This window comes from Lepisosteus oculatus, chromosome 24, assembly GCF_040954835.1.
Source record: "Lepisosteus oculatus isolate fLepOcu1 chromosome 24, fLepOcu1.hap2, whole genome shotgun sequence".
In the NCBI taxonomy this organism is placed as follows: Eukaryota; Metazoa; Chordata; class Actinopteri; order Semionotiformes; family Lepisosteidae; genus Lepisosteus; species Lepisosteus oculatus.
This window is the reverse complement of record NC_090719.1, coordinates 208,202-236,181: the sequence shown is the minus strand read 5'-3', so window position 1 is coordinate 236,181 and position 27,980 is coordinate 208,202. Positions and strand designations below refer to the sequence as shown.

The 27,980-nt window shown below is 43.8% G+C and overlaps 1 protein-coding gene and 1 long non-coding RNA gene across 16 annotated transcripts; one reads left to right on the top strand and one right to left on the bottom strand.

The window, feature by feature from the left end:
- Positions 1 to 13: 13 nt before the first annotated feature.
- On the bottom strand, positions 14 to 4,079 carry LOC138224940 (uncharacterized). The gene is made up of 2 exons (XR_011183443.1): positions 3,819 to 4,079; positions 14 to 2,738 (listed from the first exon to the last, which is right to left on the bottom strand). It is a non-coding gene; the product is annotated as an uncharacterized lncRNA (long non-coding RNA).
- grin1a (glutamate receptor, ionotropic, N-methyl D-aspartate 1a) lies at positions 216 to 27,933 on the top strand. Of its 15 annotated transcripts, none has more exons than XM_015366759.2 (23): positions 216 to 1,444; positions 5,375 to 5,509; positions 5,847 to 6,023; positions 9,275 to 9,337; positions 9,979 to 10,076; positions 10,599 to 10,720; positions 10,938 to 11,112; positions 11,801 to 11,945; positions 12,817 to 12,903; positions 13,352 to 13,487; positions 13,682 to 13,809; positions 14,130 to 14,294; positions 14,418 to 14,536; positions 14,923 to 15,035; positions 15,348 to 15,496; positions 17,270 to 17,427; positions 17,760 to 17,921; positions 18,092 to 18,201; positions 18,368 to 18,513; positions 19,016 to 19,072; positions 21,801 to 21,827; positions 22,646 to 22,756; positions 26,386 to 27,933. In XM_015366759.2, the coding sequence occupies exons 1-23, from the start codon at positions 1,196 to 1,198 to the stop codon at positions 26,449 to 26,451; spliced, it is 2,898 nt and encodes a 965-aa protein (XP_015222245.1). In that variant the 5' UTR covers positions 216 to 1,195; the 3' UTR covers positions 26,452 to 27,933. The 15 variants fall into 15 exon arrangements, with proteins under 15 accessions (XP_015222245.1, XP_069039266.1, XP_069039265.1 ...); XM_069183165.1 differs by having other exon boundaries at positions 13,352 to 13,500; positions 13,683 to 13,809; XM_069183164.1 differs by having other exon boundaries at positions 13,352 to 13,500; positions 13,683 to 13,809; positions 26,383 to 27,933.
- Positions 27,934 to 27,980: the final 47 nt, after the last annotated feature.

Below are 27,980 nucleotides of genomic sequence, written 5' to 3'. Positions count from 1 at the left end.
ACTAAAACTCACAGCAGTAAATCAGATTTATATATTTATTCATTACTTTACACATTTATAAACGGAAATCCTCTTGCAATCGTGTATAGAACACATCTGCTGTTTCTCACGTTTGAGCAGTTCAATCCACTGCTGACACACTTATGTAATAACCCAGATGAAATGCAAAAAAACAAAACAAAAGAGAGACTCACGCTACAGAATGGAGAAACTGGAGAATATAGGAGTTTTATATACTGTACACATAAACGTCAATTTAATTCATACTTGGTTATTTAAAATATTCAATTTACAGCCGTTGCTCCAGGTCAGGGCGAGCAGTGGTCAACAGGGAAGGAAGAGCCTCTCGGACAGTGGTCAGAATAACAATGTGACTCACGAAATATGTCAAATTAATGTGAACGACAGGGGAATTAAAATATGTTTTAAAAGCGCATGGCAGTAATAAAGTCTAAATACAGCGTATGATGACACTGGCGTAAGAGAAGCACAGTTTGCTCCTTGTGTTCCATTTTTAAACAGAACATTTTACACGTAAAATTATTAATTAAAATAAAGTTATTTTATTTTATGTTGCGATCCTCAGGCCGACTAAAAATAGGTTTGGTCCCTGTACTGAACATCATAGACCGGCCATCCGACCTAGAACTGCGCACTGAGCGGAGCCGCGGGAGCGCGCCTGTGCTCGTGCACGGCCGTCAGTACCAGGGACAGAGCTCGGCGCGAGATTGCTGCAAGCAGCTCACTCACCCTGAGCGTCCGAACCCAACCAACAACCCGAACTGGGGCACAGGGAGGAACGGACAGGTTACATTTATACATGCATGGCAAAGGCATCTACAGCATCCAGGACAAAGGCTGGAAGATCGAGCCAATTCCACAGACCTTTCTCAACAGTTGCCTCTAATAGCGGATCTAGTCCAGTAAAATAAAAACAAGGATACGTGATATTTCGGCAAATTAAAAGAAAAAGGGGAAAGGTTTCATACAGATCTATTCATGTTCCACATGCAGGCGAGGACAGAGCACATTCCTTTGCAGAGCATATTGAAAATGATTTTTTCCAGTGACAGCAAATCCCTGAGCTGAACAGGCTCACAGAGCACAGGATAGCCAGCGCAGCCGTGGAGACAGACCGACCGACAGCTCAGAGTTACTCTCGTCGTGTCCGCATAGTAGTTCAGTCTTTCACACGATGCGCTTGTTTCTGTTGGCGGTTTTCTTCTCCTGCTCCTGCGCCAGGGGCGGCTGCGAACCCAAAATGGTGAATATCGGGGCTGTCCTGAGCCAGAAGAGGTACGAGCAGGTCTTCAAAGACGCAGTGACTCAAGCTAATCAACTGTACGGGAAAGAGAAGTTCAAGATGAATGCCATCTCCGTCACCCACAAGCCGAACGCCATTCAGATGGCTCTGTCTGTATGCGAAGACCTCATCTCCAGCCAGGTAAACACGACGAGATTCGTTTCTTCCCTGACGAATGTAATTCACACACGATATGTCACCGCAACATCGGCGCTTTGTTGGTCCATCAGAGCTCGAATCGGTCGGAGTTCGGGGTGTTCGGGCGGTCTGATTCTCCTGATTGTCACCCGCTGAGCTGGGAGCAGCATCTGGTTGAAATCTGCGAACTCGGTAACGCAAAACTAAATCGCTTAAATTAAAACGCTATTTTCTTTATTTTATTTTCACTGGAATCATAACGATTCAGATATTTAAGAGTCCCTCCGACACCAGTGTGGAACAGTCAGATATGCAAGCCATCATGGATGACCCAATTAATTCCTTATTGAAGACACGCAGATCTACATGCGCATACAAAGTGAGCTTATATCAGAAACAATCCATTACAATCCATATGAAAACCTTTCATTAACGATAACATTACTGCTTAATGTTTTCTTCATTATTTGAAGAGTAGTAATTAATTTTGATTCCATCAGGCTGATCACGACGACGACGATTTTTGCTCATATCAATACTCCTTGCATTATTTTTCTGCTACAATTCCTAAAGCTGGTTATTCACAAACTACATAATCAAAATAATAATTTGATACATGACACATTTGATACATTTCCCCAGAATCACACTGGTAACATTCTGAATATTTACTTAAACAGACAAGACGTTAGGATATTAATTTTGGTGCAATACTTTCCGTATTGCATATTTTCAGGCTACGATTCATTAACATGAATCGTTCACTAACCGAACTGAACTGGAAAACGGAATAACCAGAGACGCCATCATGTCGTTAAACACTAGTCGATCCTCTTTCGGAGGAAACAATTCTTACATTAGGACTGGAGACTGGGATGTGTGTGGTGTGTTTGCAGAGTGGCATTCTATAGATTACAAAGCATGATACAAAGATTAGAGGTAGAATATGGACGATTTTTCTACATGATTTCCAGAATACACAGAGAGCACTATTTTGTTTGACAGTGAAGAGCAGTATTTAGAATAAAATAAGGATGAATTAAAACCATTACACTAGAGTCATCACGTATAATTCTTTCAACTTTGAAATGTGATTTGTAATGAGCTGTATATATTACTACCGCACTGCGTGAGGCAGTATTTAAATCGCAGTTCGTGGAGCACGCACCCACTCAAGAGCCTCAGCGGACAGGAGGCAACACGCGTGATCTCCGAGGAAGGAGGTTCCGCGGAGTCGGATCCACGGGCTCGACTGGTCACATGACGCGTCACCGCCGACTCAAGAGCAGAACACGGGCTGTAGTTAAACAAAGTGGTGGAAGACAACAGCAAAGAGATATAAAAGGATATAAATCCCACAAACAGCATAGCCAAACAATGTGCTACTTATTCATAACCTATTAAGAGTGAAAATAATTCCAATCTTTGACCAGGGAAATCACTTAGACTAAAGGCATCTCAGACATGCAGTAGTGAGATCCTATTTGAAGAGGGAACAAAGCTGATATTAATACCGTCAGACTTTCCACACGTCATGGGCAGGACAAGGGGACAATTTTATGAAACGTATGGTGCACAATACATCTGTGGTCATAATGCTCTGCACGTTTCACGCGTCTCCCCTGGCTGTGCACTAGGGCGTGCAGCTGGTGCAGTGTGAGCTCCTCGGGTCTCTGAGCAGAGGGCGAGTCCAGCGCTGCCAGTTCGCGCGCACACCGTGTCACCTCGCAGACATGTTTATGAGTCCATTCTGTTCACTCAGTTTTTACTTCTTTATGTAGAAACAATTCTATAACAATCCAAGTGAAACTGTTTCTCTTGCGTTTCAAGACCATAGTTAATCCAGACGGATCTGTATTTCAGACTTTTAGCTTCATGAATGTTTGAAAAGGAATAGAATCACTTATCTTAAAGACAAGTCACGCCAGGCACTTCCTTAATCTGTTTGATCAGGTTCTAAACGATCCGACCCAATGGGTATGTTTCTACTCCCCTCCAAACGTGTCACTTTATTAATTCTTCTTGTCAGCACATCTATATCAGCAACAGGCATGGCTGTTGCAATAGTGAAACCATCGTGGCTCAGATTTCAAAGCATACCACCCTGATGAGTAAAATATAAGGTGTCAACAATTCCTTGTCCTGCTGAATAAAACTGATTAGTTGTGACTTCAGAATCTGCTTTACTTCACTGTGAGATGGAGCACCGTCTCAAAGCCTGCAGGGTTTGGGCTGTAAAAAAAGAAGCCGTGCACTTGCTTGTTATAAGATTCGTATTATCCATCACAACAGCAAGCTCGAAAAGGAAAACATAAAGAGTAAAGGACATATATATTAGATTTTTTTACATTTGTTAACTGTGGCTAATCATACTCACCTGCCTGCAGAGGTAAAACCACACCCACCGTCGAGGCAGAAGCAAAACCTGGAGTAGCATCGAACGCCATCTAGCCCGAACCAGGGCGCCCTCTTGCGGAGTGGAGGGGAACTGGTCTCCCTATCCGTATTATACACCGGGGTCCAAAAACTGAAATCCGGCCCGGCCGAGGGCATAGTCGAGCTAGGTGAATGCCCAGGGTCTCCTCAGTGTGCAACACACCGTTTTTAATCTTCATGTTCAAATGTGAGCGAAACTCCTTCTCTTTCTGCTTTGGATTGTCCTAATGGAAACCCGGTCAAAAAATGACCAATATTAATCGAGTACGTAACGTTTCTGAAGCTCGGAAAAGAAGTGCGGGACAAGCGATCTCCAAGCAGAGGTACGCCACACGAATTCAGTGTAATAACGCTTTTGTATTTCTTTTTGTTTTGAGCCCGTCAGGTCCATATAACCAGCGAATGGCAGGCAATGCACACTTTCAAGGTAGACGCGTAGCCTACTGGAGGTGTTGAACTGTTTAACTACACGTTTCCCGCAGTTGTACGCACGCCGTGCGGGTCATCAGCGCGGCCCGGCCAAACAGAAGCGTGAAAGCAAAAAGTTTAGTAGAAAAGACTAGTATTAAAACGCGCTTTCTCCTGTATCACATTCATTGGGGGTGTTGTGAACCCAGCCGGTAGCCCTCGCACTGCAGCCACTCCCGGTGACAGCAGGCGGACCAGAGAGGAGCTGCTCGGAGCTCAAGCCGATTCAAACACGCCTGATGTCCCCCCTGGCACAAAGCGGGCTCAGCGGACTGGCCATGTGCAGAATGTTGTTTTGTCAAGTTTCCCATCTGCTCAGCTTTACTGATCTCAACTCCCTTGTTATTGAGTGCACCTAATTCGTCTTTAATTACATATTTGTTTCTACAATATTTTATACAAAGGTTTCAATGCAGTAATTTTTATTCCGTTTTCCTCTAATTTTGAAGTTACAGATTCTGCTGATCGTTTTTTATTATTAATGGTTCTCTTTATTACTGTCAATGTTGAAATACCTCAACATTGACAGTTGAGGTACAAGGAATATTTTACATATTCCTTGTAAAATGTGTGCTTCTTGTTTGTAACTTATTATGTGCTCTCCTGAGCTGGTTAATATGTTTTCTAGTTATATAATTCATGAATGTAATTGTTCTAAATAGTAAAGTAAGGTGGGGTGGGAGCTGATAATAGTCGTGTCTGCGCCCCTCGTGATGTGGAGGGACCCCAGAAAGCTGTGCTGGCTCTGGCATGTAAGAAGAGCAGAACTTCCAAAATAAGCTGCAGCTGCTCAGCTCTGCTAGTTCTTCATGATAACCAGAACGAGGAGGCGCTGTTGTTGTGTTCCTGCTGGCCGCATCGTAAACTAATGCCATTCTCTTTGTTACCCTTCTTGTTGAAGCTGAGCCCGACCTCTGCTGTGCACTGGGCCTGGGTTACTGCTTGAGATAGAGGGTTTCTGTTCCCATGGTCCAGTCTGATTGAGCAGAAGATCTGGTGCATCTTTTAACTCTCTTGTTTTTCGGACAGGTGTATGCTATCCTCGTGAGCCACCCACCACAGTCTAATGACCACCTGACTCCCACTCCAGTGTCCTATACTGCTGGCTTCTACCGCATCCCTGTGGTGGGACTGACCACCCGCATGTCCATCTACTCTGACAAGGTGAGACCAGCACACCTGGCACAGCGTCCTCCACTGGAAGGGGTTTTGATGCAATCGCCATATTTTCATGCCTTATTAAATTCAACCTGTGTTTTTGTTCCAATCCAAAGTGCTTTGAGCTTGGTGTCTATTCAGGATTTCATAAAGTTGTTATGAGTAAATCCTTCCTAAGAGTTTTCCTGTGCTTCGTCACCATAGCCTTTACTGATGTTCTCTTGCTGTTCCAGCACAGTGCTGTATCCCCCAGGCACGCAGCCGTTAAAGAGACGCAGGGCCGGTGAGCACAGTAACACGGTAACTGTGTTGTTGTACATTGATGCTGTCCTTCCCCCCTCAGAGTATACACCTGTCGTTCCTGCGCACGGTGCCCCCCTACTCTCACCAGGCACATGTCTGGTTCGACATGATGCGGGAATTCCGCTGGAATCATATTATCCTGATTGTGAGCGACGACCACGAGGGCCGGGCAGCGCAGAAGAGGCTGGAGACCCTGCTGGAAGAGAAGGAGACCAAGGTGAGACACCGCGCCCTTCACCCGTGTCTGCGCGCGCGCGCGTGTGTGTGTGTAAGGTACTCGTGTTAAATATCTCAGAGGTGTTCTATGTATGTAGAGTTTTGTTATGTAAACACATTTCTTTCCATTGTAACATTGGCTAACATTTTATGCTAGAAGCATCAACAGCGTCTTGACTGGTTATCTGACAAAACCTTGTACTTACTCATCTCACGTGCTTTGCGCATAGTCAAATTCTCCTTCGTGTGAATCCACAACAGGAGCAAAATCAAGGATGTAACCTGGGGCTCTGCAAAAAATCAATCAAGTCAAATACATAAATTGCTGGATTTACTTTGTATGCAGATATTTAATTAATTGATAAAACAAAGCAATGCAAACGATTCCTACGGATTTTAAGTGAAGAGAAGTTTTTGTGTTTCAAGGCTGTACTTTATTTTCAAGAAATAGTTTATTACACTTTGCCTTAAGATGTCCTTATAAGATGCTACTCTGCTTTACTGGGGTTGTGCTAATTAAGCTGAAGGTGACACTGCAGATTGGCTCTGCTGTAGATGAGGGCTCAGCTCTTGAATGACGTATTGCCAGGCCTCCAGGTGCTGTTTCAGGGCTGAGTTCTGCTTTCCAGCTGTTGGTTTTGTAGGAGATGCTGCTTGATTGTGTTGTGAGACAAACCTTTAATCGTACTTGAATTAAAAACTGTAGTTGTTTGCTGAAATAAGTCTGTAATAAGTGTATCAATCTGTTAATGATTGTAAGTATTTATGGGTAGAACTTGGCCAGGTCTAACAATGCAATAATCCACTTGCTGTCGAATGTCAGGTCTGGTCTGATGTTTAACAAATGACGTCATTCGTCGGTACTGTGTCAGTGCAAATCTGGAACAGCCTTTGGCTGCAAATGCAGGTTCTGCTCACAAGGGGGAGTCGATGTAAAAGAATTTGAATAAATAGACTGCAAAGGACTTGCATTCTTGATATTTAATGAAAAAAGGGGTTGGTTTTCACCTGCATATATCACCAGAGAAAAAAGTCAGTATGAATTCTTATCTGGAGAAAAAGAAATGACAGAATGTGATGATGAATGTCCTGTTGAAGTAAGTGCTGAAGACATGCTGAGGACCCCAGTAGGGGGCGTCTGTTGGAGCAAGGCAGCAGTGTGACCCCCCACCCTGTTGGGCACAGCTGGGGTAGCTGTTGCTAAGTAACGATGTGGCCACCCAGTAAGGAATGAGATAAAAAATAATCTGTATTTTCAATATCTAAAGTCAGAGAACATAGAATAAAAGATTATTGGCAATTTAAAAATATCCTTGATATGTTGCAGTGGAATTTGTATTATATGTTAGAAAATGCCAGTAAATGAAAATGAGTAAAAGCAGCTCAAAGTCTTTGGCAAGAAGACAGATTGGTTGTTTGGCACGTAAGTGATTTTGCTTCAGAAGTAAACCTGCTGTCGCAGTCCTCCCTCCTCCCTCCTGTCTTATCCGTCCTGCAATCACAGCAAACCCGAGGGAGCTGCCTCCGGCTTGCTAAGGAAGTGGGCTCTCCTGGGTGTCGTGTGGGCTCCGCCGGGCCGGGCCGGGCCGGGCCTCTGCAGCTGGACACGGCCAGCACGCGGGAATCACAACATTGCGCTGCGCTCGTGCTGTAGACAGTTGGGTCTGGTCAGCAGTGACACTCTGGTGGAGGACTTTTGATTCGTTCTGTGCCGGTGCTGTACTGGACGTACTGGACGTTTTTGGAAGTTGTTGTTTTTCTAACAGTCCATCTCATGTGCACAGTAAGCCTGGATTTTTGTGACGCTTTTAGAATATCACCTTCCAGAATTCATAACTGTCAAACTGAAAGCGTTCTAGTGTGTTTCCTATTAACAGTTTTTTTTCCACAAAGTCAAGAGTAAGCTTATTAAATAAGAATAGTAGTTCATGGGCTTTGTTGGTGGCGCCATTTGGCAGTTTGGGGCAGTGACATCGCTGGTTGCATGGTGTTTACAGCAAACGGTGTGGCTCAGTCATCAGCAGTGTACTATTATTTTAAATCAATCATTGTTTTTGGCAGGTGTGTCAAAAGTATAAAGACTTTAGGTATTGCTCTTCGAGTGCTTGTTGACGCACAGTGGTCAGTCACCTCGCTTGCTCACAGTATGTCAGCCGGGGGCACATTCCACACTGGCGCTGGGGGCGTGCAGTTCTGCCGAGCCCTGGCTGGACACTTGGACACTGGCTGCAGGCGTCTCGGTTCCACCCCAGCGCAAGGCACTTCCCTGCAGCTGCTCCAGTGCTCTGAAATGTGTGAACAGGTCAAAGTGTTGCTGGAGGTCATCGAGGGGGATCGCGTGCTCTCGGTTTGCCGAGTGTCTGCTCGGAGTCCGCTCCACCCTGAGGAGCCCCTAGGCTCCAGCGCAAAGTCTTCCTGCCGAAAGCAAAGCGTCTAATTGGCCACAAACTGGTTGCTTTTGTTCAGCCCTTGTTGAAGGGCTGTGGGCAGCTTTGAAGTCAAAGACATGGAATCCTGGGGACACTGGAGTGGTGCTGTAGAGCTTATTATCCAAAGACAAACCGAAAAATCAAAACCCTTCAGCTATTAATGTGTAATTCACAGGAGGAAATGGCTGATATATTACACTATTCCTGCGATATGCCGTGAGTGCGAGAAACAGCCGCCTCACTAAAATTGTCACAAGTGAACCACCACCATGACCGCTGAAGCAGAGCCACCATTCAACTGCTGTGACGTTTTATTCTCTTAAAATACGTAACCATGATGCGGATACGTACTATTGATTTAAGGCTTAAACAATGTTCCACAGACAAAACTCTTTTCATTTAAAAAAATACATATTTTTTTAACTGACATTTAAAATCGCCAACTTAAATACCAGTGTTCCCAAATAGATCACAAGAAAGTTTGTTAAAATAAGAGTTTTATGGTTCCAAAAATCAATGCAGGTATTCTAATAATAATATTCAAACTCAAATTCAAGTTGAGATGTTGAGCGGAAAAGCTGAAACTCTATTTTGAGATTTCACAGCAGCAAGCTTTCTATGCCTGTCTATATAAAATACAGAAGATCAACCGTAAACTCAATTAGCTGTCCTCTTTGATATTTTTGCAAGCCCCAGCGTTAGAGAATCCAATTTTGAAGCAGGAAAGTGGAGAGATGTTGGATTGCTTTACTGCACACCATTTTCAACTGTTTATAATATTCTTCTGTGTCTGCATATTTTCTCTGTGCACATTATTCATCAGAATAAAAACAGGAACTATGAAAACCTCGACCAACTGTCCTATGACAACAAGCGAGGACCCAAGGTATATTTGCATGGACAATGCACGCCGCCCACCAATTCTATAAAAGTAGCAACTAGAAACCAATCAAACACAGTCACCAATCGACCCAGAAATTCTTATCTGGTAGCACGTCTTTTTCTGTTTAGACTTTTTATGATTTTAATCGAGAATGGTTTTATGTTGCGAGAGTTTTTTATTTCAATAAAAAGTCCGGCCTTATTTTTGTGTAAGGAATGCATGTGTCAAAATCAAAGTTTGCAAGTATATATCTTTGTGGAAATCTGGTAGTGTGGGACAGACACTTCCCAGATGCTACTTCCCTTTTTGCAGATTTTCTTACTTTCAAATGTTTTTTGGGATAAAAATGCCCCCTCTCCCTTCTCCACCTGTCTTTAATTTCCAGTTGCATTGATCTTCTTCTCCCCTCTATCTCTAACATGCACGTCCTTCTTTGGAGTCTTGATAACCCTGAGTTTGCATGCCCAATGAAGAACTTTTTTCTCCAAGCTTAAACTATGAATTTTTTTTTAGTTGAACAGATTCTCTTGGAAATCTTTTTTTTTTTTACTAAAAAGAAAAAGAAAACAAATCAAGAACTAAAGACAGATGGTTCTCAGTGTGGGTAAGTAGCCTACTTGACTGATTCTGTGCCCCAATCGCAGGCAGAGAAAGTCCTTCAGTTCAATCAAGACACAAACTTAACGGCGCTGCTGCAGGAAGCCAAGGAGCTGGAGGCCCGTGTCATCATCCTCTCTGCTAGGTTAGTCTCATTTCCTCTCCTTCTTCTCCACACTGGAATGATACTTGATGCACTTTCTGGTCGTGCCAAGGTGATGTTCCACTGGTAATCCACCCCTGGGTTAAGCTGATGAATGTATTGTGCTGTACACAGGGGTCTCTTCTTCCACAGGAGGCAATAATGAGCACCGCATGTTTTCCTGTTGTGCCTGCTTGCTGATGAAGTACTGCATGAGAAGCAAGAAAAAGCTGAACATGATGTTGTACAATATCAACAATGGTGACAGAGGAATGAAATCCCAGTGTCATGAAATGCCTTATTTGTACCATTTTTATATTTCAGAATCTATTCTGAAGCTTTAAGAGCTTTCACTGAAGGGGAAAAGGACCTGTTTGGTTTTGGGTAGTGAGAGTGTCATTTGGAGGGGGCCTGGCTCTCTTGACTGGAAGGCTGTTACGGAAACTGCGGGAGGGGATATTTAGGAAAAGAGCCTGGTTCAGTGTTTCAGGATGTGTCTTGGTGACAATGTTTGTTTGTTCCAAGTGAAGAGGATGCTGCTGCAGTGTACAAAGCGGCTCGGCACCTGAACATGACCGGATCCGGCTACGTGTGGCTGGTGGGAGAGAGGGAGATGTCAGGAAAGGCTCTCAGTGAAGCCCCTGATGGTGAGAATCCCTTCCGCTCTTCAGCAGTTCTCACTCTAAACATGTTCTCAAATAAAGTGTGTAGATGATTCTTGTAAGCAGGTAAAGTGTGTGATGCAGTCAGTCAGTACTAAATGAGATGCTTATTTTAAAAAAGAGAGGATAATGCCTTTGCATGGGAATAGTGTCTGATGAGTCGGCAGAAGCTCTTGGAACCTGAAAGTCTCTGTGTTGGCAGGGCTGATTGGCCTCCAGCTCATCAACGGGAAGAATGAGTCAGCGCACATCAACGACGCAGTGGCTGTGGTGGCTCAGTCCATCCTGGAGCTCTTCGAGAAGGAGAACATCACGGAGCCACCAAGGGGCTGCGTTGGCAATACGAACATCTGGAAAACGGGACCACTCTTCAAACGGTATGAGCTGCAGCATGGCCAGCTGACTGTCAGCCACTCTCTAGTCCATAAGCACACTCCCACAGTCCCAGTGGTGACATTCATATGAAACACTGATTCAGATAGTAGTTGCTTCATCCAAAATCTGACAATTATACTGCATGAGGCAATTTTGCTACTAAAAGAACACCAGTTCAGAGAAATACAAATGAGTCAGCTTTACCCTGCTTTACTTTTTAGGTCTTTACTCAGTGTCAGGACTGAACTACTACTACTGTTAGACAGAACCAGATACATTGTACTCTCAGAGAGCCACGGTTCAGTGTTTCTTACAAGTCCTGATGTAGTGAAGTTGGATTATAGCTACTCTTGGCATATACCTCAGTTGTATAATTATAACGAAAGGGTCAGTGAATGCATATGTTCTTGAATATAAGCAATATTCGCCAAAGTATGAGAACTTTCATGTTCCTACGTGAAACAAATTCATGTTTGAATTCATCTTACCGTCGAAAAGTTAAAATTTAATACTTTCAAATTAATGTTGTATTGGGATAAGAAGCAAAATAGTAGATTTTCAAAACTTCGTTATCTGTACACCACGTTGCATGAAATGATAAGGTTATGACACCTTTGTCAGCTTTGAAAGTCTGCCAATTCTGTAGCTCTTATTGCCGCCAGAGTGATGATTTGTCATCTGAATTCTCAGAGTACTGATGTCCTCCAAGTATCCCGATGGTCTGACGGGACGGGTGGAGTTTAACGATGATGGGGACCGGAAATTTGCCCACTACAGCATTCTGAACTACCAGAAAAGCAGGCTGGTGCAAGTGGGCATATACAACGGCACTCAAGTAGGGGGATATTTTTAATGCTCCTGACTGTCAGTTAGTTTACTGTAGTGCACCAGAGAGCACTCACACTGCATTGCCTGTCACACATCCATTCACAAGAAATAAGGCCAAAAAGTTACGTAATCTGTAAGTAATTTACAGTTCATCCAACAGAATTATTTTTTTTCTAAAGCTTATTTCTAAAGTCTTATTTCTGTAGTGTAATGCTTTTTCAACAGGTTGTGCAGATCCAACATCCTTATGTTCTGTTATGTCTCAGCGTGACAGTTTATTTCTCTTTATATGATCATTTCCATCTCAAGTCATGTAGAAATGGAAACAAATAACATTAAAATGAATAGACTATGCAAATGCACCTCGGGAGGAAGAACCAAGTTAGTTTTTAACAAGAACATAGTTAAAAATACTATGTTAGGCATACACAGTGCACAGATAAATGTTAGTAGATTATTTAGTTTCATCTGACTTTGAAAGACTCCAGTGACGAGCTTGTCGAATTGGACCATTACAATGGTAGCCACATGTACAGGGAGCTGTAGGACAGCAGCTCTTGCTCAGTGTTTAGTGAAGACAACTTGCTGCTGTTGATGAGTGAGGATCCTGGCCCAGCCAGCAGCTCATGACAGCCTCAGTCAGACTGAGACGGATGGCTCATCTTCAGGCTGGGCCACAGGTGAGCTCTCCATGCTCAGTGATCAAGGCGTCTGTGGTGCCACCGTGACGTCATTTGACTTGTATATTCTTAAATATTAAAATTAAAGAAAAAGTAGCTCTTCAAACTAATGGACAGGGGATACACCTCTACTTCTATTCAATCTCTTCTGTCCATGTCCTGGGTGTTTGATCTGCTGTTTCTGGTGGCCCTGCACAGGTTGTGCTTAACAACCAAAGAAAGATCATCTGGCCAGGTGGGGAAACAGAGAAGCCACGAGGGTACCAGATGTCAACCAGACTGAAGGTGAGACTGAAGGGTAATGGGCCATCTAATAATCGCCATCCATGAACTGAACCAACTAGCAGCTGGTGTGTGATGAGCGTACTGGCACACGTTGACTGCTGTTGCATCATCCAGGTGGGATTACACATTTGTGGCGGTGGAGGGGAGTCCACATTACCTGTAAAGCGCTTAGAGTGGAATGTGCAGGAAATTCCTGTTTAAGTATAAGGATTATTATTACCTTGAATCAGTAGTTCAGGACAGGAAGAATCAGCCAGACCGCTTCAGTTTTGAAACACGGTCTCTGTCCATTTAATCCTGGGGGACAGAATGGAGATGTTGGGAAGTTTGGTTTGTGCGTGGCTGGAGTCAGCTCTGTGATACTGATTGCAGTAGAAAAACGAAACAGAAAAATTAAGAGAAAGTCCATAAGGACAAAGGGCTTTAAATTATGTGTTTTTGTTTTTAGATTGTTACTATCCACCAAGAGCCCTTTGTTTATGTGAAGCCTACAATGCATGACGGAACCTGCAAGGAAGAGCACACAGTCAACGGAGACTTGATAAAAAAGGTGATCTGCACGGGCCCCAATGAGACCATCCCAGGTAACAAAACAGGGACGTTGATGATGTCACTGTGATTTACTTCTCAAGAAAATCTACATGAAGGAGCTCTTCTTAAATATATGTATATCTATACATATGGCGTATAGATAAACGCAATATTCTGTGTACATTCACTTTGGCAATGAAAATCTGCAGACTTGTATTAAAAGGTGCCTCTGCTGTTTGGGTTACAGGACGCCCCATTGTGCCGCAGTGTTGTTATGGGTTCTGCATTGACCTGCTCATCAAACTTGCCAAGACTATGAACTTTACCTACGAGGTCCACCTGGTGGCTGATGGGAAGTTTGGAACACAGGAGCGGGTGAGTTTGGCATTACTGGAAATGGAAGGATTTACTGACTAGCTGTGACCTTGATTACTTATTAAACGCATGTTTACAAATCACACACTCACAGCAGAACAGCGTGGGTCACACTAGGGTTTGCTGTCTTAAAAACTGATTAATTATTGTGTGTATGTTAGTCAATCAGACATTGTTAATTTAATATTTAAAGCCTTTCTGACATTGGACAGTGTTTTTTTTTAGTTCTGGCATTTGTGTTATAAAATGCTTTTCATCATGCCTGTTTTTAAAAGTTTTTGCATTTGACAATAATCTGCATCTTTATTCCTCTTCTCCAGGTGAACAACAGCAACAAGAAGGAGTGGAATGGGATGATGGGAGAGCTCCTCAGTGGATTAGCAGACATGATAGTGGCTCCTTTGACCATCAACAATGAACGAGCACAATACATTGAGTTCTCCAAGCCATTCAAATACCAGGGGCTGACCATACTGGTGAAGAAGGTAGCATGGCCGCTGTGTGTCTGTGGTCCTTGCTGAGCAGAGTAATAGTCTGCTGAGTGACTCCAGGCCCCTGCACAAGGATTGTGAGCCCCTGGGTGACATTGCTTTATCTCTGTGTTACAGGAAATCCCACGCAGTACTTTGGACTCCTTCATGCAGCCCTTCCAGAGCACGTTGTGGTTGCTGGTGGGGCTGTCAGTGCATGTAGTGGCAGTCATGCTCTATCTACTAGACCGATTCAGGTGAGAAATGTGGATTGGGGTCCCAGTTTGTCTGCTGTTTCTTCAAGAATACTTTTTGCCATTTTGTTCTGTGGTTCCTGTCTTTTTTGTCTACATTCTCTTCCTTTTAGAAATGTGTTTTCTTTCATTCATTTCTCTGTTTCTCTTCGGTCCGTCTTTTGCCTCTTTTGTCTGTGTGCATCTCAGGAATTATGAGGGTGCTGTGGGACAGAGCCCACTGCCCAGGGAGGCTCCTTAGACTCGAATAGGTGAGCCGGTGAGCCGTGGGGCGTGTAGAGTTGAGCCAGATACAACAGCAGGTGTACGTGTGGAGGAGAGAAGGCGTGTCTTCTGAGTATCTGTAATATTCACTGTGTGTCAAAGGGCAGCTTTATCCTGTTTTCTAGCCCATTTGGACGTTTCAAAGTGAACAGTGAAGAAGAGGAAGAGGATGCTCTGACATTGTCATCTGCTATGTGGTTCTCTTGGGGAGTGCTGCTGAACTCGGGCATTGGAGAAGGTAATGAGCCTGGTCTAATGATCACTGGTTTATCCCCCCCATCGTATTTCCTCTTCCTCTTCAGTCATCCTTCTATTGTTTCATTGTAAGAGCAGTAACTGGAGGAGCACGTGGTGCAAGTGCACTGCGGACAGTTCAGTGTGTTCAGAGTGTCCTGTGTGCTTCATGCTGCTCTATAAGAACCTCGTTTTCCTGTTTGGAGTTCAGTAAGCTGTCCTGACAGATGGCGCGGTCTGAGCTTTCTGGTTTTGTTACTGTGATTCTGACTGGCTTCATTTTGTCAGACACTAAACGCTGTCTGTCTGTTTTCAGGGGCTCCTCGCAGTTTCTCGGCGCGCATTCTGGGCATGGTGTGGGCTGGCTTTGCCATGATCATCGTTGCCTCCTACACTGCTAACCTGGCTGCTTTCCTGGTGTTGGACCGGCCAGAGGAGCGCATTACTGGGATCAATGACCCTCGGGTGTGTGTGCCTGCTAGTATCCCTATGAGTTAAATGTCACCAGGGGGAGTCCAGCTCAGAGACCTCTGCCACTGCCCTTCCCTTGCATACTGCAGCTACAGTCTTTGTTAAAATGGTCTGCTTAAATCTGGTATTAACACCGATTCTCCAAGGCTCTGCATACGTCTTCATGTAGGCGCTAAGAGAAGTGCACAAGGCACAGTGGCGGTGGTGTTGCAGTCAGAATCGGGTGCAGGACCGGAGAGTTTGGGCCCAGTGGTGGCGGGGTCAAGCTCTCCGGAGAAAGTGATGAGAGAGCGTGTGGATCCTCATCAGGCTTCGCTGTGGCAGTGGTGATGGTAGGCTGTAAGCTAGCGTTGACCGGCGCAGTACATGCAGCAGAAGGCAGGTGATTGTGGGGGCCACCGCTGTCCCTGCCGAGCCAGCACAGATGAGGGGTCCGTCCCTGGAGCTGTGCCGGCTGCACACACTTTGACGAGGCGGTCTCCTGGTAGCTGGGCTCAAGAGGTGCACTCTGGACTGGGGAAGTTCAGGTCCAATGCAGGGTTCCAGGGAGAAAGCACATGCAGGTTCTGGCATAGAAGTAGCTGGAGGAGCTGCAGCAAGCTTGGTGCTAAGATCACAGCAGGATGATGACCCGAGGAGCTATCTGTTTTGTGTTGCAACTCTGCCCCCAGCCGAGAGGCTGTTGTTGGTGCCGCAGGCTGAAGCAGTGATGGACTTTGGGCCTTTAGCTCTCCAGGATGGCTAAAGGAGAGGTGCTGCTGACAGGTAGCACCCCAGGGCGACTGGTTAAGCAGCAGTGAAGAATGGTAGCTGCTAGCTGCTGAAGCAGATGGTATGGAGATTGACTTGTAGATCAACGAAGACCCGCTAAGACAGGGGTCTGCATCTGAAGCCATAGGGCTGGCTGGAGCGAGGCTGCTCCGAGTGGACGATGAATGACCGGCAGAATGTGGTGTTAACGTCTGACCATGTCTTAAGGCCACAGAAAACCACAAAACCCTTTGAAAAAGTTTGTGGTCTCCCGGGGCAACCTCCGACTGTGATGCGCCGCTCCCCCACAGCCTGACAACGACTGATTCTCACTTGGGTAGCAAGGCAGCTTGGTGTGCTGCTGCCTCCTGGCTGAACTGGGGCAGCTTCTCTGGGGCATTTGCATGTTCTGTGTTTTGCCTGGTGCTCCAGTTTCTTATCACCTTACAAAGACATGCTGGAGAGGTTCATTGGTATCTCAGTACATTTTGAGCAGCAGCGGGGTGTTCTGGCTGGGGTACAGGGAACAGTCCCATCTTGTGTCATGAGCTCTGGGTTGCTGTGATCCTTGCTGGGAATTAATGGCTTTTTGATAACAGATGGAGGTTTCTGACTGCAAAACATATTCTTGCAGATATTAATGCTTTTAAATGCCATTTTATTTAAAAACAATAAGGTCATTAACTACGCCTCCTATAATTTTCTGTTTTAGCCTGTCTGTAAAACAACTAACTCAATGTGGAGAATTAAGTTTTAAAAAATCAGGTTTTCGGAGATAGTCAGATCCCCTTTGAAATAATGAAATAATCATTATGAAATCATTGGTGTGACTGTCAAAACACCATGAACTGTAGCAAAGCAAAGTGAAATTATGTTAAATGCATGTTAAAAGATATGGAGGTATGGTGTGGCAAGGAGAAGTAAAAACATTGCATACGCATAGAAAATGCCAGATAATCTTGCTGTTTTTTCTCAGGTTCCTTTTCCTCCCCCCATTTCATTCTCATCTGTTCTTAGCTGCGCAACCCTTCGGACAAGTTCATCTACGCCACGGTGAAGCAGAGCTCGGTGGACATCTACTTCCGCAGGCAGGTGGAGCTGAGCACCATGTACCGTCACATGGAGAAGCACAACTACGAGAGTGCGGCCGAGGCCATCCAGGCTGTCAGAGACAAGTGAGTGGTCGTCGCTGCCTCAGCACATGGCCGAGTTCAACAGCTGCAGAATACCCGTCTTCTTCCTTCAAGACTGCCGATGTCCCACTCACAGAGGAGTTTAAAATCCACAATCTGAAATGAAGATGACCTCTTTCATGGCCCTAATGAGCCTGATTTATTTAGTGTCTGTGTTTTTTACTGATGTTAAATAATGACAGCAGAATAAAAAAGCATCGTCGGTCGTCATCAGATTCACAAGATTGTATTTAATTAGCTTGAAAAACACGGCTTGCGGCTGTTCTTTGCGGTGGTAAAACGTGACCTGTCCTGCACCCTAATGTCCTTCACAGCAAGCTGCATGCTTTCATCTGGGACTCGGCAGTGCTTGAGTTCGAGGCATCGCAGAAGTGTGATCTAGTCACAACTGGAGAGCTCTTCTTCCGCTCCGGCTTTGGCATCGGCATGAGGAAGGACAGCCCCTGGAAACAGAATGTCTCCCTCGCCATCCTCAGGTCTGTGATCCCCACAGGCCTCTTTCCTCCTGCTGTACCTCATGTTCTCTCTTTCTTTGCCGGAGCGTTATTTGAGGTAGTGATAAATTGTCTGTGTACCTGAACTTGCAAAAATTTCTTTCTCATTCAGAAGTTGGTGTCATTTTCATCTCCCTGTTTTTTTTCTGCAGTTCTCATGAAAATGGCTTTATGGAAGACTTGGACAAGACATGGGTCAGATACCAGGAGTGTGACTCGAGGAGTAATGCCCCAGCTACACTCACCTTTGAAAACATGGCAGGTATGGCAGCATTCAGGGACAGTTTTTTATACCGGCAATTTGTTTTGCATTAACTCCTGTGTTATTCACTGTATTTCATACTGAATGTACACATACTGTACATCCAATAGAACTACCTGCACTCTCCAGTGCCTCTGATACCGTCTGCTTTTCCCTTCACTTTCAGGAGTCTTCATGCTGGTGGCTGGGGGCATTGTGGCAGGCATATTCTTGATATTTATTGAGATCGCGTACAAGCGCCACAAGGATGCCCGCAGGAAGCAGATGCAGCTGGCTTTTGCTGCAGTCAACGTGTGGAGGAAGAACCTGCAGGTATGTCTTTAACCCTGAGCCAGTGGAGGAGGCCGAGTCGTGGCTTGGCAGGGCCTCCGTGACCCGGCAGCGCCCTCGCTCTCCGGCGGTGCTGGAGGATCAGGAGCTGGCAGCTGGGTACCTTCAGTTTCCTGTCTAAACGGATGCAGAGTCACGGGTGCGAGTGAACTGTAGGGAGTGGATTTCAGTTAAAAATCTGAAGGATTTTGAACCTAATCTTTAAAGCTTGCAGTTAAGCATTCTTACTCCTTACAGATGAAGCTCCCATATGAAGATAGGTATACTGTATACAGTATGTATTTAGGCTTATAAACAGTTGTGAGCACAAGGCTGAAAGAGGGGTCTGGTCTCACTATCCCAGTGGCTGTGGTTCGAGTGCAGTCGTGCAGTCAGCAGGGTCTCCCCCTGTAGCGCACTGCTGGAAAAGCGAGTGTAGCATCAGTCCCCCAGCGCCGATAGGACACAGTCCAACACAGCTCCTGTCTCTTGTGTGCCCCTGCAGGACAATAAGGAGGTTCCGGGGAGGGAAGTACTGGGCCGGGCCGGGACTCCGAGATTAGTACGTAACAACCATCCCGTTGCATGTCATCCTATCTGTCAGAATTGGAGTTCCACTAGCAAACTAGCAGATAACGAAAAAAGAAAATTCATTCCAGTTCATGGCATGAAGCAGTGATACGCGTGTTTTTGTGTCGCTTGTAAGTAGAACAAAAACCGACAGACAGATAAAATCCATAGATACAACCGTTTTGGCTCCTACCCCTTTGGAGATCGGCAGTGTACAAGGGCTTCCTTATTCTTGCCTCGTATTGGCCCCACGTCCCTGGTGATTACCAGTAGCTGGTTAGGAAGGGAGAACGCTGTCATTTGTGTCGGGATGAGCTGTTGTTCCTCTCCTACGTGGGGTTCAAAGGGGCTCCGAGTATACTCAGGATGAGCCCGATTTCCAGCCCCTCCCCCTCTATCCTCCTCCTCCTGAGTGCCGCGCTGTTGCTCTGACTGTGAGGTTGTGCTGGGGTGTTGGTGTTACGCTCTGCTGTGCGCTTCTCGTCTTGTGTGTTTGCTGTCCCAGCCAAGTGAGACGCTGACACTATGGTACAGGACTGGTTTTCTCAATTTGACTAAAGCCTTGGTATACAAGCCTTGAGCTTTGCAAGCGCTTGGACTCTCTAGTAATGTGTCTTTGTGCCAAACGCCTGGTGTTAATGACAACGTTAGGTAGTCTAAATTCATTATGAATAATCTTAAAATGCCAAAATTAAAATAGATAAGGGCAATCCTGTTACTGTTTTTGAAGTGTATTTATATTGGTGCTAAACCCACAGGGAGACTAAGTGTTGCTTTAGGATAGTATTAGCTGATACCATCCTGAGTGTAATGTATCAATGTACAATGAAGCTGAACAAATGTATAAATGCATCTTGACATTTATAAGACAACAGAAATGGCACCACATTGAACAAGCTCAGTCAATGTATATCAGCTTCATAACATTCTTTGCAAAAGCCCTTTTGTTTTGACAATACCTAAATCAGTCTTTAAGGTGAAGAGTAATGTTCAAGGGGTATAGTAAGCTGAAATGGATTGTAATGTCTGCAGGAATGCTAAATGTTAGTTCAATGGTCTACTTCTCGGATCTCGGAAGGAATTTTCTCTCTGCCATCTTTTCTCTCCAAGTTTTTGTTCCTCTTTACTAGCAAAAAACATGAATGTTTAGATTACAGCTGTCATAATTTAGTATGATCCGTCAAAACCAGAGCAAGGAAACGCAAGGCAAGTGAGAAATTCGCTAAATGGACATGAAATACGAGGAGACGTGGTGGCTCTCGGTGGCTCTGGGAGCTGTGCAGTAAATACTCTGAGCGTGATATTGCCGTGGGCTATTGATAAGGCAGCTGTTGTTGAATTATCAAACCAAGGAAGCCCAAGTGACAGGTAAGCTCAAAATAGAGGATTTACTACTGTTTCAGTTTATCAACATAATTCTCTATTGTTTGAATATCTTCTTAGTTAGGCTTACTTGGGTATACACATGTATTTGTGTATATATAAATATATGTATATACCTACACATACACATTTCACCACAGGGAGCTCTGGAAATGGTGCAATATTGAATAACCTGATCTGGATGTACAGAGTACCAGAAGTCTTTCACATATCTTTGAAAAATAAGGACAAGTACAACTCATTATGAACGCCTGCTATTGAAGGAATAAGTATGGTGGTTCTTTGTTGTGTTATTTCAGAGGGTTCCCATAACTTTGCATGTAGAGTCAATTTCTGCTGCCTGCAGTAACTGCCTTTGTTTCAACACTTAGATTGGTAATGACAAGTTTCATTTAGAGACGTACAGGGACACCTTGAAAGAGGTTTAATGGGTCCATATAACACTTCTGCCAGTGAGCTCAGGCTTTGCCTTGGAGGCTGCATACTGTGTCATTCAAAAGCTGTCCCACTGCACAACCCCTGTATTTATAGGACTGTATCATTCTTGCAGTGCTGCTGACATTACAGCATTGGAGCAGTGCACATAAGTAAACTGAAACATGCATCGATACACAATCATGCTCAATCTGAAACATTCAAATAAAAAGCTTATCATTTGCAAAGTCACTCAATGTTTTCCTTTTTAGAAGAATTTGTGATTTTATCAGGACACAGCTATTTGAATCACTCACTGGCTTGTTAAAGTTCAATTAAGTTAGACCATTATTTTGGGAAGTACTGTCTTAACTAAAGGAAGGCCATTTCTTCTTGTCATTTCTTGTTCAAGTTTTTACTGAAACACCACCTTCAGGTTTAGTATTTATCTCAGGTCCTGAGTGTGAAATTAAAGGGTTAGCAGAGTCACAGGTCAAAAGGTCGCACGAGAGCCCCAGGGTCATTGAGTTTCTTGACAGAGGACCCCTCGTTTGGGACCGTGCTGGCCTGGATCACTTTCATTTCATCCATTCTGCTTCTCCTGTTGAGTTCCCTGTGATGCATGCCTTCAGGTGAAATTCACACCACACTGCCTTACTCCTAACGTGTGGGGTGAATTTCCGTTATACCTGGCTCTCGGTATAATGCAGGGTTTTTATTTCAGTTTACTTTTTTGCTTTTTCTCACATTTTTCTGCATCGTTCTGGTTTCCCCAGTCAATTTATTTGAAGAAGGTGCTTGGCTTTATTTCATTTTTGTGCTTTCTTTGCTGTTATTAAGGTAGCATTTATTCATTTATTTTTTAAGTACAATGAACATAAAACAGAAGATGAATGTTTCTTTTTTCTTTTTTTCCAATGCAGCCCTCTACCTCTCTAGAGAAACAGGATGTAAGGATACCTAATTATGAATATATCCAGTCACACCTGCTCTTACACTTTTTGTAAATAAGGCAGAGACAAGGGTTCACCATGCTGAATGGGTTGGATAGGAGTAGGGATGGGTACTACTTCACACAACGTGGAAGGGGGGACCACACTGCATTCTGGTGAAAGATGATTAAAGCAGTTTCACTCAATGTGGGTGCATCCACCCATGCTCTTAAGAAAATGTTACTTGTTACAGTTTCAGATTACCAAGTCAAGTTAAAGCCAGATGGATATACAGTAGAAACCTTTGGGGTGAGGGTTTATGAAGTTAAAGATGCTCCAGTTGACAGCATGGGTTGACATCCGCTCCACTGCCACACTCGGTACCCTGACATAGGTTGTCCACCACACAACTTCCCCAGGGATGCAGTACAAGCCTGGGGAACAGCACAAGTCTTGTCTTGCCAGTGTTAGGACACCATGGTCTTATCTGATTTAGTTTTGCAAACTTTGTAAAGAAAGAATAGCGTGCCAGCACTGGTGCTTTCAGCTGTTTTCTTGAAAGATTCATGAAATATGTACCCAGCATCTAAGACTGCTCGAGCAAAGCTCACTGTCTAGGTAGCGGAGAAGCCCCTTGGCTTTGATGGGGGGGAGCTCGGGATGACATGGTGCTGTGTCCCTTCCTGTGGCCCCTCCACTGGACAAACTGCTGCCCAGCCAGAGCTGGATTTCCATCAGCAGGCAGTGACTCGTCAGCTGTGAGGTAGGGCAAGATGAAACCAAACACTCTCCATCTGAGAATTTCAATAATTCTTCTACATATATATTTATTTTAGGATAGAAAAAGTGGTAGAGCAGAGCCCGACCCCAAAAAGAAAGCCTCTTTTAGGTCCATCAGTTCCACCCTGGCCTCCAGCATCAAGAGACGTAGGTCCTCCAAAGATACGGTAAGGAGATGAAGAAGTTACACCCTCCCTGTTCCTCTCTCTTTTTCTCTCTTTCAGTCACTCTCTACCTGCTCTGCCTTTCTCTCTTACCATCCCATCTTTACTGACAGAACGTCCCATTCCAGAGTTTCTTCACCCTCACACATGCACTTGCAGTCATGGCCACATGTCTGTCAATCCACCATCTAGAACCCATCCAGACGTTTGCTCAGCAGGGACGAGCCCAAGGGTAGTAGCCTGCAGGGGACCTAGAGTGGGCCGAGAACACTAGGTTTGACCGGAGGGAGGGTTAGGGCGATCGCTAGGCAGGGAGCGGAGTTGAGACCAGATTCTGTTCCAGTTTCTCTGTGCTGCTCTTTCTCCCCAATCACAAAACTTAATATTCTCAGTTTTTTTTCTTTTTTGTATGTAAGCGTTTCCTGTCCCTTTACTGCTTTGTCTTGTCATTAAAAACATTTAATTTGAATTTCACCTCACCTTGTATGTATAATATTTATATTAGTTACGTTTTAATTTTTTTCTTCCTTTGAGGTGTTTCCAAGCCGATATTAGTTTTACCAGTGAGCACAAATAGCACAGCTGATCAACACCGCTGTAAACTTTCAGTGGCCCAGGCAAACCGACAAGATGTAATGACCAACTTGTAAAACTAACCAGAGCACTTTTTTCTAGCAAAGTTTCCATTACTGGAAGATCCTGCTGACACTATATGTATTTGGTACATTTTGCTATGCAGGTGGAACTTGGCAGAGTTTAATTCTTATAATCTAATTTTTTATTTTGTCTTCAACTGAAAACATGGAAATCGCCAGCATGAATATCATGAAAACCCTTTCCTTTTTTCCACATTGAAGCATCCATGGAACAACAACGAGTGATACAAATCCTTGTCATATGTGATGTTACAGCAGGATTTGGGAAAGGGGCCCAGAGATCAGTTTCTAGTTTGAGAAGATCTGGGAAGAGATTAATGGGATTCTTGTTGAAAGGAGTTCAACAGCCATACTATCCATACTGCTGCTCATTTTATTTCATTACTCAGTATGGAGTAAGTGCATAAAACTGACTTGCATAAGAACACAAACATCACTGGGATGAGGAACAGTTATCATTGGCTTGACCTTTTCCAGATCCACTCTGGGACCCAGCGAGGTGAGAGAGATGAAGTCTGGCTCTACATAGCTTTTCTTCATAGATTTAGACGGGTGACCAAGTGAAGGTCTTGGCAATGAGAAATGGCACAGTAAAACAGAGAATTACACACAGTCCTCGGCGGGGAGCAGTGACACTGGAAGGCAACACCTCACATTAGTGGTGCTGGTAGTGTTGCTACTCAGGAGAACAGCAGCACTGCAGTGCAATTCCTTTTGTTTGCATGTTGCTAAAACCTAAAGTTTTCTATTTTATAGGTTATTTTCTTGGCTACCTTGATGGACAAGAATGATCTTAATTAAAAAAGTTAAAGATTTCCTGCAGTTTCCTCTCTAGTCCTGCACAGTTACTCTACAGGCTTAATGTACAGGTGACCTGCCAGTCAGAGTTGCTGGTGGTAATGTACTGTATTTGGTTTGAACTGACTTTTCTGCAGATACTGAATGCCCGGGTGCTCCCACTGACAGGCTCTTCTTTCCTTTGTTGTTCACAAAATAAACATTTCAGCCACCCATCCAGGACTAGAGTCCAGCCAGCCTGATTGTGATGGGTACTTGTTAAATTTGACTTAGCAGAACAGACCAAGAGATCTGGCATCTACTGTCTGTGTTCTTACTGTACAGTTGGCCATCACCTCCTCCACTACCATCAGTCTTAAGCTCTTCAGAGAGGAGTCTGGAAAGAGACTGAATTGCAGTCTGGACCTTGTAGTCAACCAAAAAGCAAACAAGGTTTTATACAAACATGCCAGTCATTGGAGGTGTATATATCTGTCCTGAACACTCATTTGATTATTTGCTTCTTTGTGGGAGAAATAACAGTGAGGACCTGCAGGGACAGACTCAATAACTAGTACTTTTGATATTATAAGAACTAACAGCTGAAAAATCTCCTTACTGGAATGTACCCATCTTCAGTCGTATCATTGTTTTATCAGTGTTTTTAAATGGATTTCAATGGATTTGAGTGTTCCCACTACATGCCACAATGCTTCTTTTTCCTGTGCCAGCATGACTGTAGGTGTAGAGGCTTTCTCTTTTGCTCTTCACCTGTCTCTCAGCAGGAGGGACCTTCGGGAAAGGTTTGGAATGTTCAGGACGAAGGACTCTGTAAAACGTTTGCTTACTGTCACGTATTAAAAGTATTCTGCTCATCTTCTGCTCTGTTAGCCAAATACAATTACTCCTCCATGAATATTGTATTGGTTTCAAATACTGGAGAACTTTATAGCATGTTGCATTTGCTGCTGTGCTGATGAATTCTCTTCAGTGTACTTTTAATGTAGTTTTGTAGTTCAATCACACTACTGAAATGGTAGTGTTGCTTGTAAAAAATCAATCTTTAAACTTCCCTTTGTGCCTTTAGTGCTTTGCAGGAGCACTTTTCACAAAGCTTGGTTTCTGGTCTTATTAGGTTTCCAACCACAATGTCGCTGCATAAAGAATATTTTAAAAAATCATGATCACTTGGAGCTCCTCTTAAGTAACTTTATATATTTGTATTTATTAAAATACAATTAATTAGCAAAGATTTTTCAGCCAACTGCAATTTGATGTTTTGTGAAAAGTGTTTCATATTTAATCAGTACTTATGAATATTGTAAATATTTTTCAAAATGGTAAAGGTTTTGGGGAAATTTACTTTAAAAATTCTAAAACCAGTAATTTAGTTACTGTTTACATGTAAGCTGATGTAGTGCTTATCAATGGCTATGGTTTGTTTGAAAACGTTTATTGATATTAAAAGAGATTAGATATTAAATACAAACCTATTTAACAAGTGCTGACCCACCTGGCCAGTGATAAATGTTTAACGCACAAGTAATACTGGTGTTACTCTTGTTCTTCAAGGTAACACAGTATTTCTTGAAGTCTCACTGCTCTAAAATCCAATACATTGTGACCTTTGAACCCAAAAACCTGTTACATACTTCACTAAAGTTCTTTCTTTAGCCCTTCCCCCTGGAGATACTGACAAAAGACTTCTCCTCAGACAGACAGTCACCCCGCTATGACTGGTGGCATTGGCCTCTAGGTGTCCACCTGATCTCCTACAGTTCTGGGAGTGACTGGGCCTCAGGCCATGAGCCACGCAATGGAAATTTGGATGGTGTCTCCTGCGGTCAAATGGGCCTCAATGCTAAAAATGGTTGAGTCAACAGATGTGTAATACTACAGTACCTCTGTTGGAATCCTTTAACTGGCACAACAAAGCTGTGTTCTCATGGTCATGTTTACCCTATTGATTAAAATGGAGGCTAGAACAGGTTTAAATGTGCCTGCTCATCGTCTCCTCTGTCAATCAGAGCTGCATGCAAATATTCAGGAATTTCAGCTGCCTAGGGGGAATAGGTTAAACACGTAGAAAACTCTTTGGTTCATTACATCTAAAATGACCATTTTTTGTATGCGGATGTAAGGAAATGGTGCTGGAGAAATTGATTCTTTTTTCTTTTTGTGTGTTTTCGCTTTCAGCAGTATCACCCTACCGACATCACGGGCCAGCTGAACCTCTCCGACCCCTCGGTCAGCACTGTAGTGTGAGGACGAGGCCCAGTCCAGGGGCAAGGGGAGACCAGGAAGAAGACACTTACTGCCCTCTCCATCCCAGCACACAGTGTATCTGCCTTGTAATGGACTCAGTCACAGGTCATGACACTCTGGATGCTCAGACGATGTAATAAATCAGTAACAATCTGTAGCTTATTATTTTGTGAATATCAAATAATAATTCTCACTTAAGTTTAGACTTTGTGCCTACAGCACCTATTGTCTGTAGTGTGTCAATAATAATTATCTTTTTGGCACACTTCACTCAAAGCGCTTTACAGGTAATTGGTACTCCCCTCCACCACCACCAATGTGCATCCAAAGTAATGTTTTTGAACTGTATGTTACTGAGAGATTCTTGCTGAGATCTCTCTTCTGCATTCCAGTTGTATTGAACAAAATCTTCAGAAAACTATTAACCCAAATTCTGCAACAAGACCCAATGGTAACCATGAGGTCTCCTGTAGCTCTTCTGACAAACTGAGGGCAAATGGAAACAAAAATGGACTTTAATTGTTAAACTGTATAGATTGTGTAGACTATGAACAAAAGGATGTGATTTTTAGATTTAAGGGGCTGCATTGTTTTTGCTGCATTGGATTCTGTGACATCCTTGTATCTAGTCTTTCACCGTCCTGTGCTGCTGCCCCCCCCCGACACACACTGTGCACTGTAGGAGGGGCACACACTAGAAACAGACTACTGCAGCATTTCTGTCTTCATTTAGAAGCTTTTGTGATAATACTGTATTTTCAAATCTGCAATGTAAATATTTAAAACTTGTAGAAAGCTGAGTAATTATTTATTATTAATGCAACGTAATATTCCACTTTTAAAAGAAGCAGGAAGGAAGACACGAAAAGGGCAGTAGCTCAGTGCACCTGGGTGGCTCTGGCGGGTGAGTTAAGATGAACATGCTCTGGTTGGCCATGAACCTGACTGCTTCAGCTTCTGTAGGCCTGGAGCCTGTAAAAGGAGCAGTACTGATGGACACAGAATGAGAGCAGACTGTCCCTTTCAAAGTCTTCCAGATAAGAGGTGACAGACATTCCTTGACTGGTCCTTGCTCTCCTAGGAGTCTGAGCCCAGAAGAGACGATTCGAGCACGGTTGTGGCTAATATTCCAGTTTAATCCTGAACCTTTATTACGCTTATGGACAGCTCTTTAAAATTTTAATGTGTAAGGACTGATGCAGCTGAAATGATCTGTGTACTGCAGAGGCAGAAAATAGTCCATTTGTGTTCACTATGAGCCTAAGGTTACTAGTGTCTGCTGAAAACAAAATGTACATTTGTATGTAAACAATGTTTCCATTTTGAAGACATGATTATATTTGGAATTGACTTTTTTCATGTCTATGTGTGATATACTGTATATGACTAATGTTCTACAACAGGTGTCAGCCTTGCTCCTTCATTTCTAGATATATGTACACAACTGTATATGACTTGACAGTAAAAGGCATTAAGTTATAAGTGAATTCATGGATTTTTTAAAATATCTGCAGTATTTTAATTCTGGT

Excerpts from the sequence above, each read along its gene's own strand:
- grin1a (XM_069183164.1), top strand. The coding sequence starts at position 1,196 with ATGCGCTTGTTTCTGTTGGCGGTTTTCTTCTCCTGCTCCTGCGCCAGG. Across the intron at positions 17,428-17,759 it reads ATCCAGGCTGTCAGAGACAA|CAAGCTGCATGCTTTCATCT; the intron begins GTGAGTGGTCGT and ends TGTCCTTCACAG. Across the intron at positions 21,828-22,645 it reads CCTCTCTAGAGAAACAGGAT|GATAGAAAAAGTGGTAGAGC; the intron begins GTAAGGATACCT and ends TATTTATTTTAG.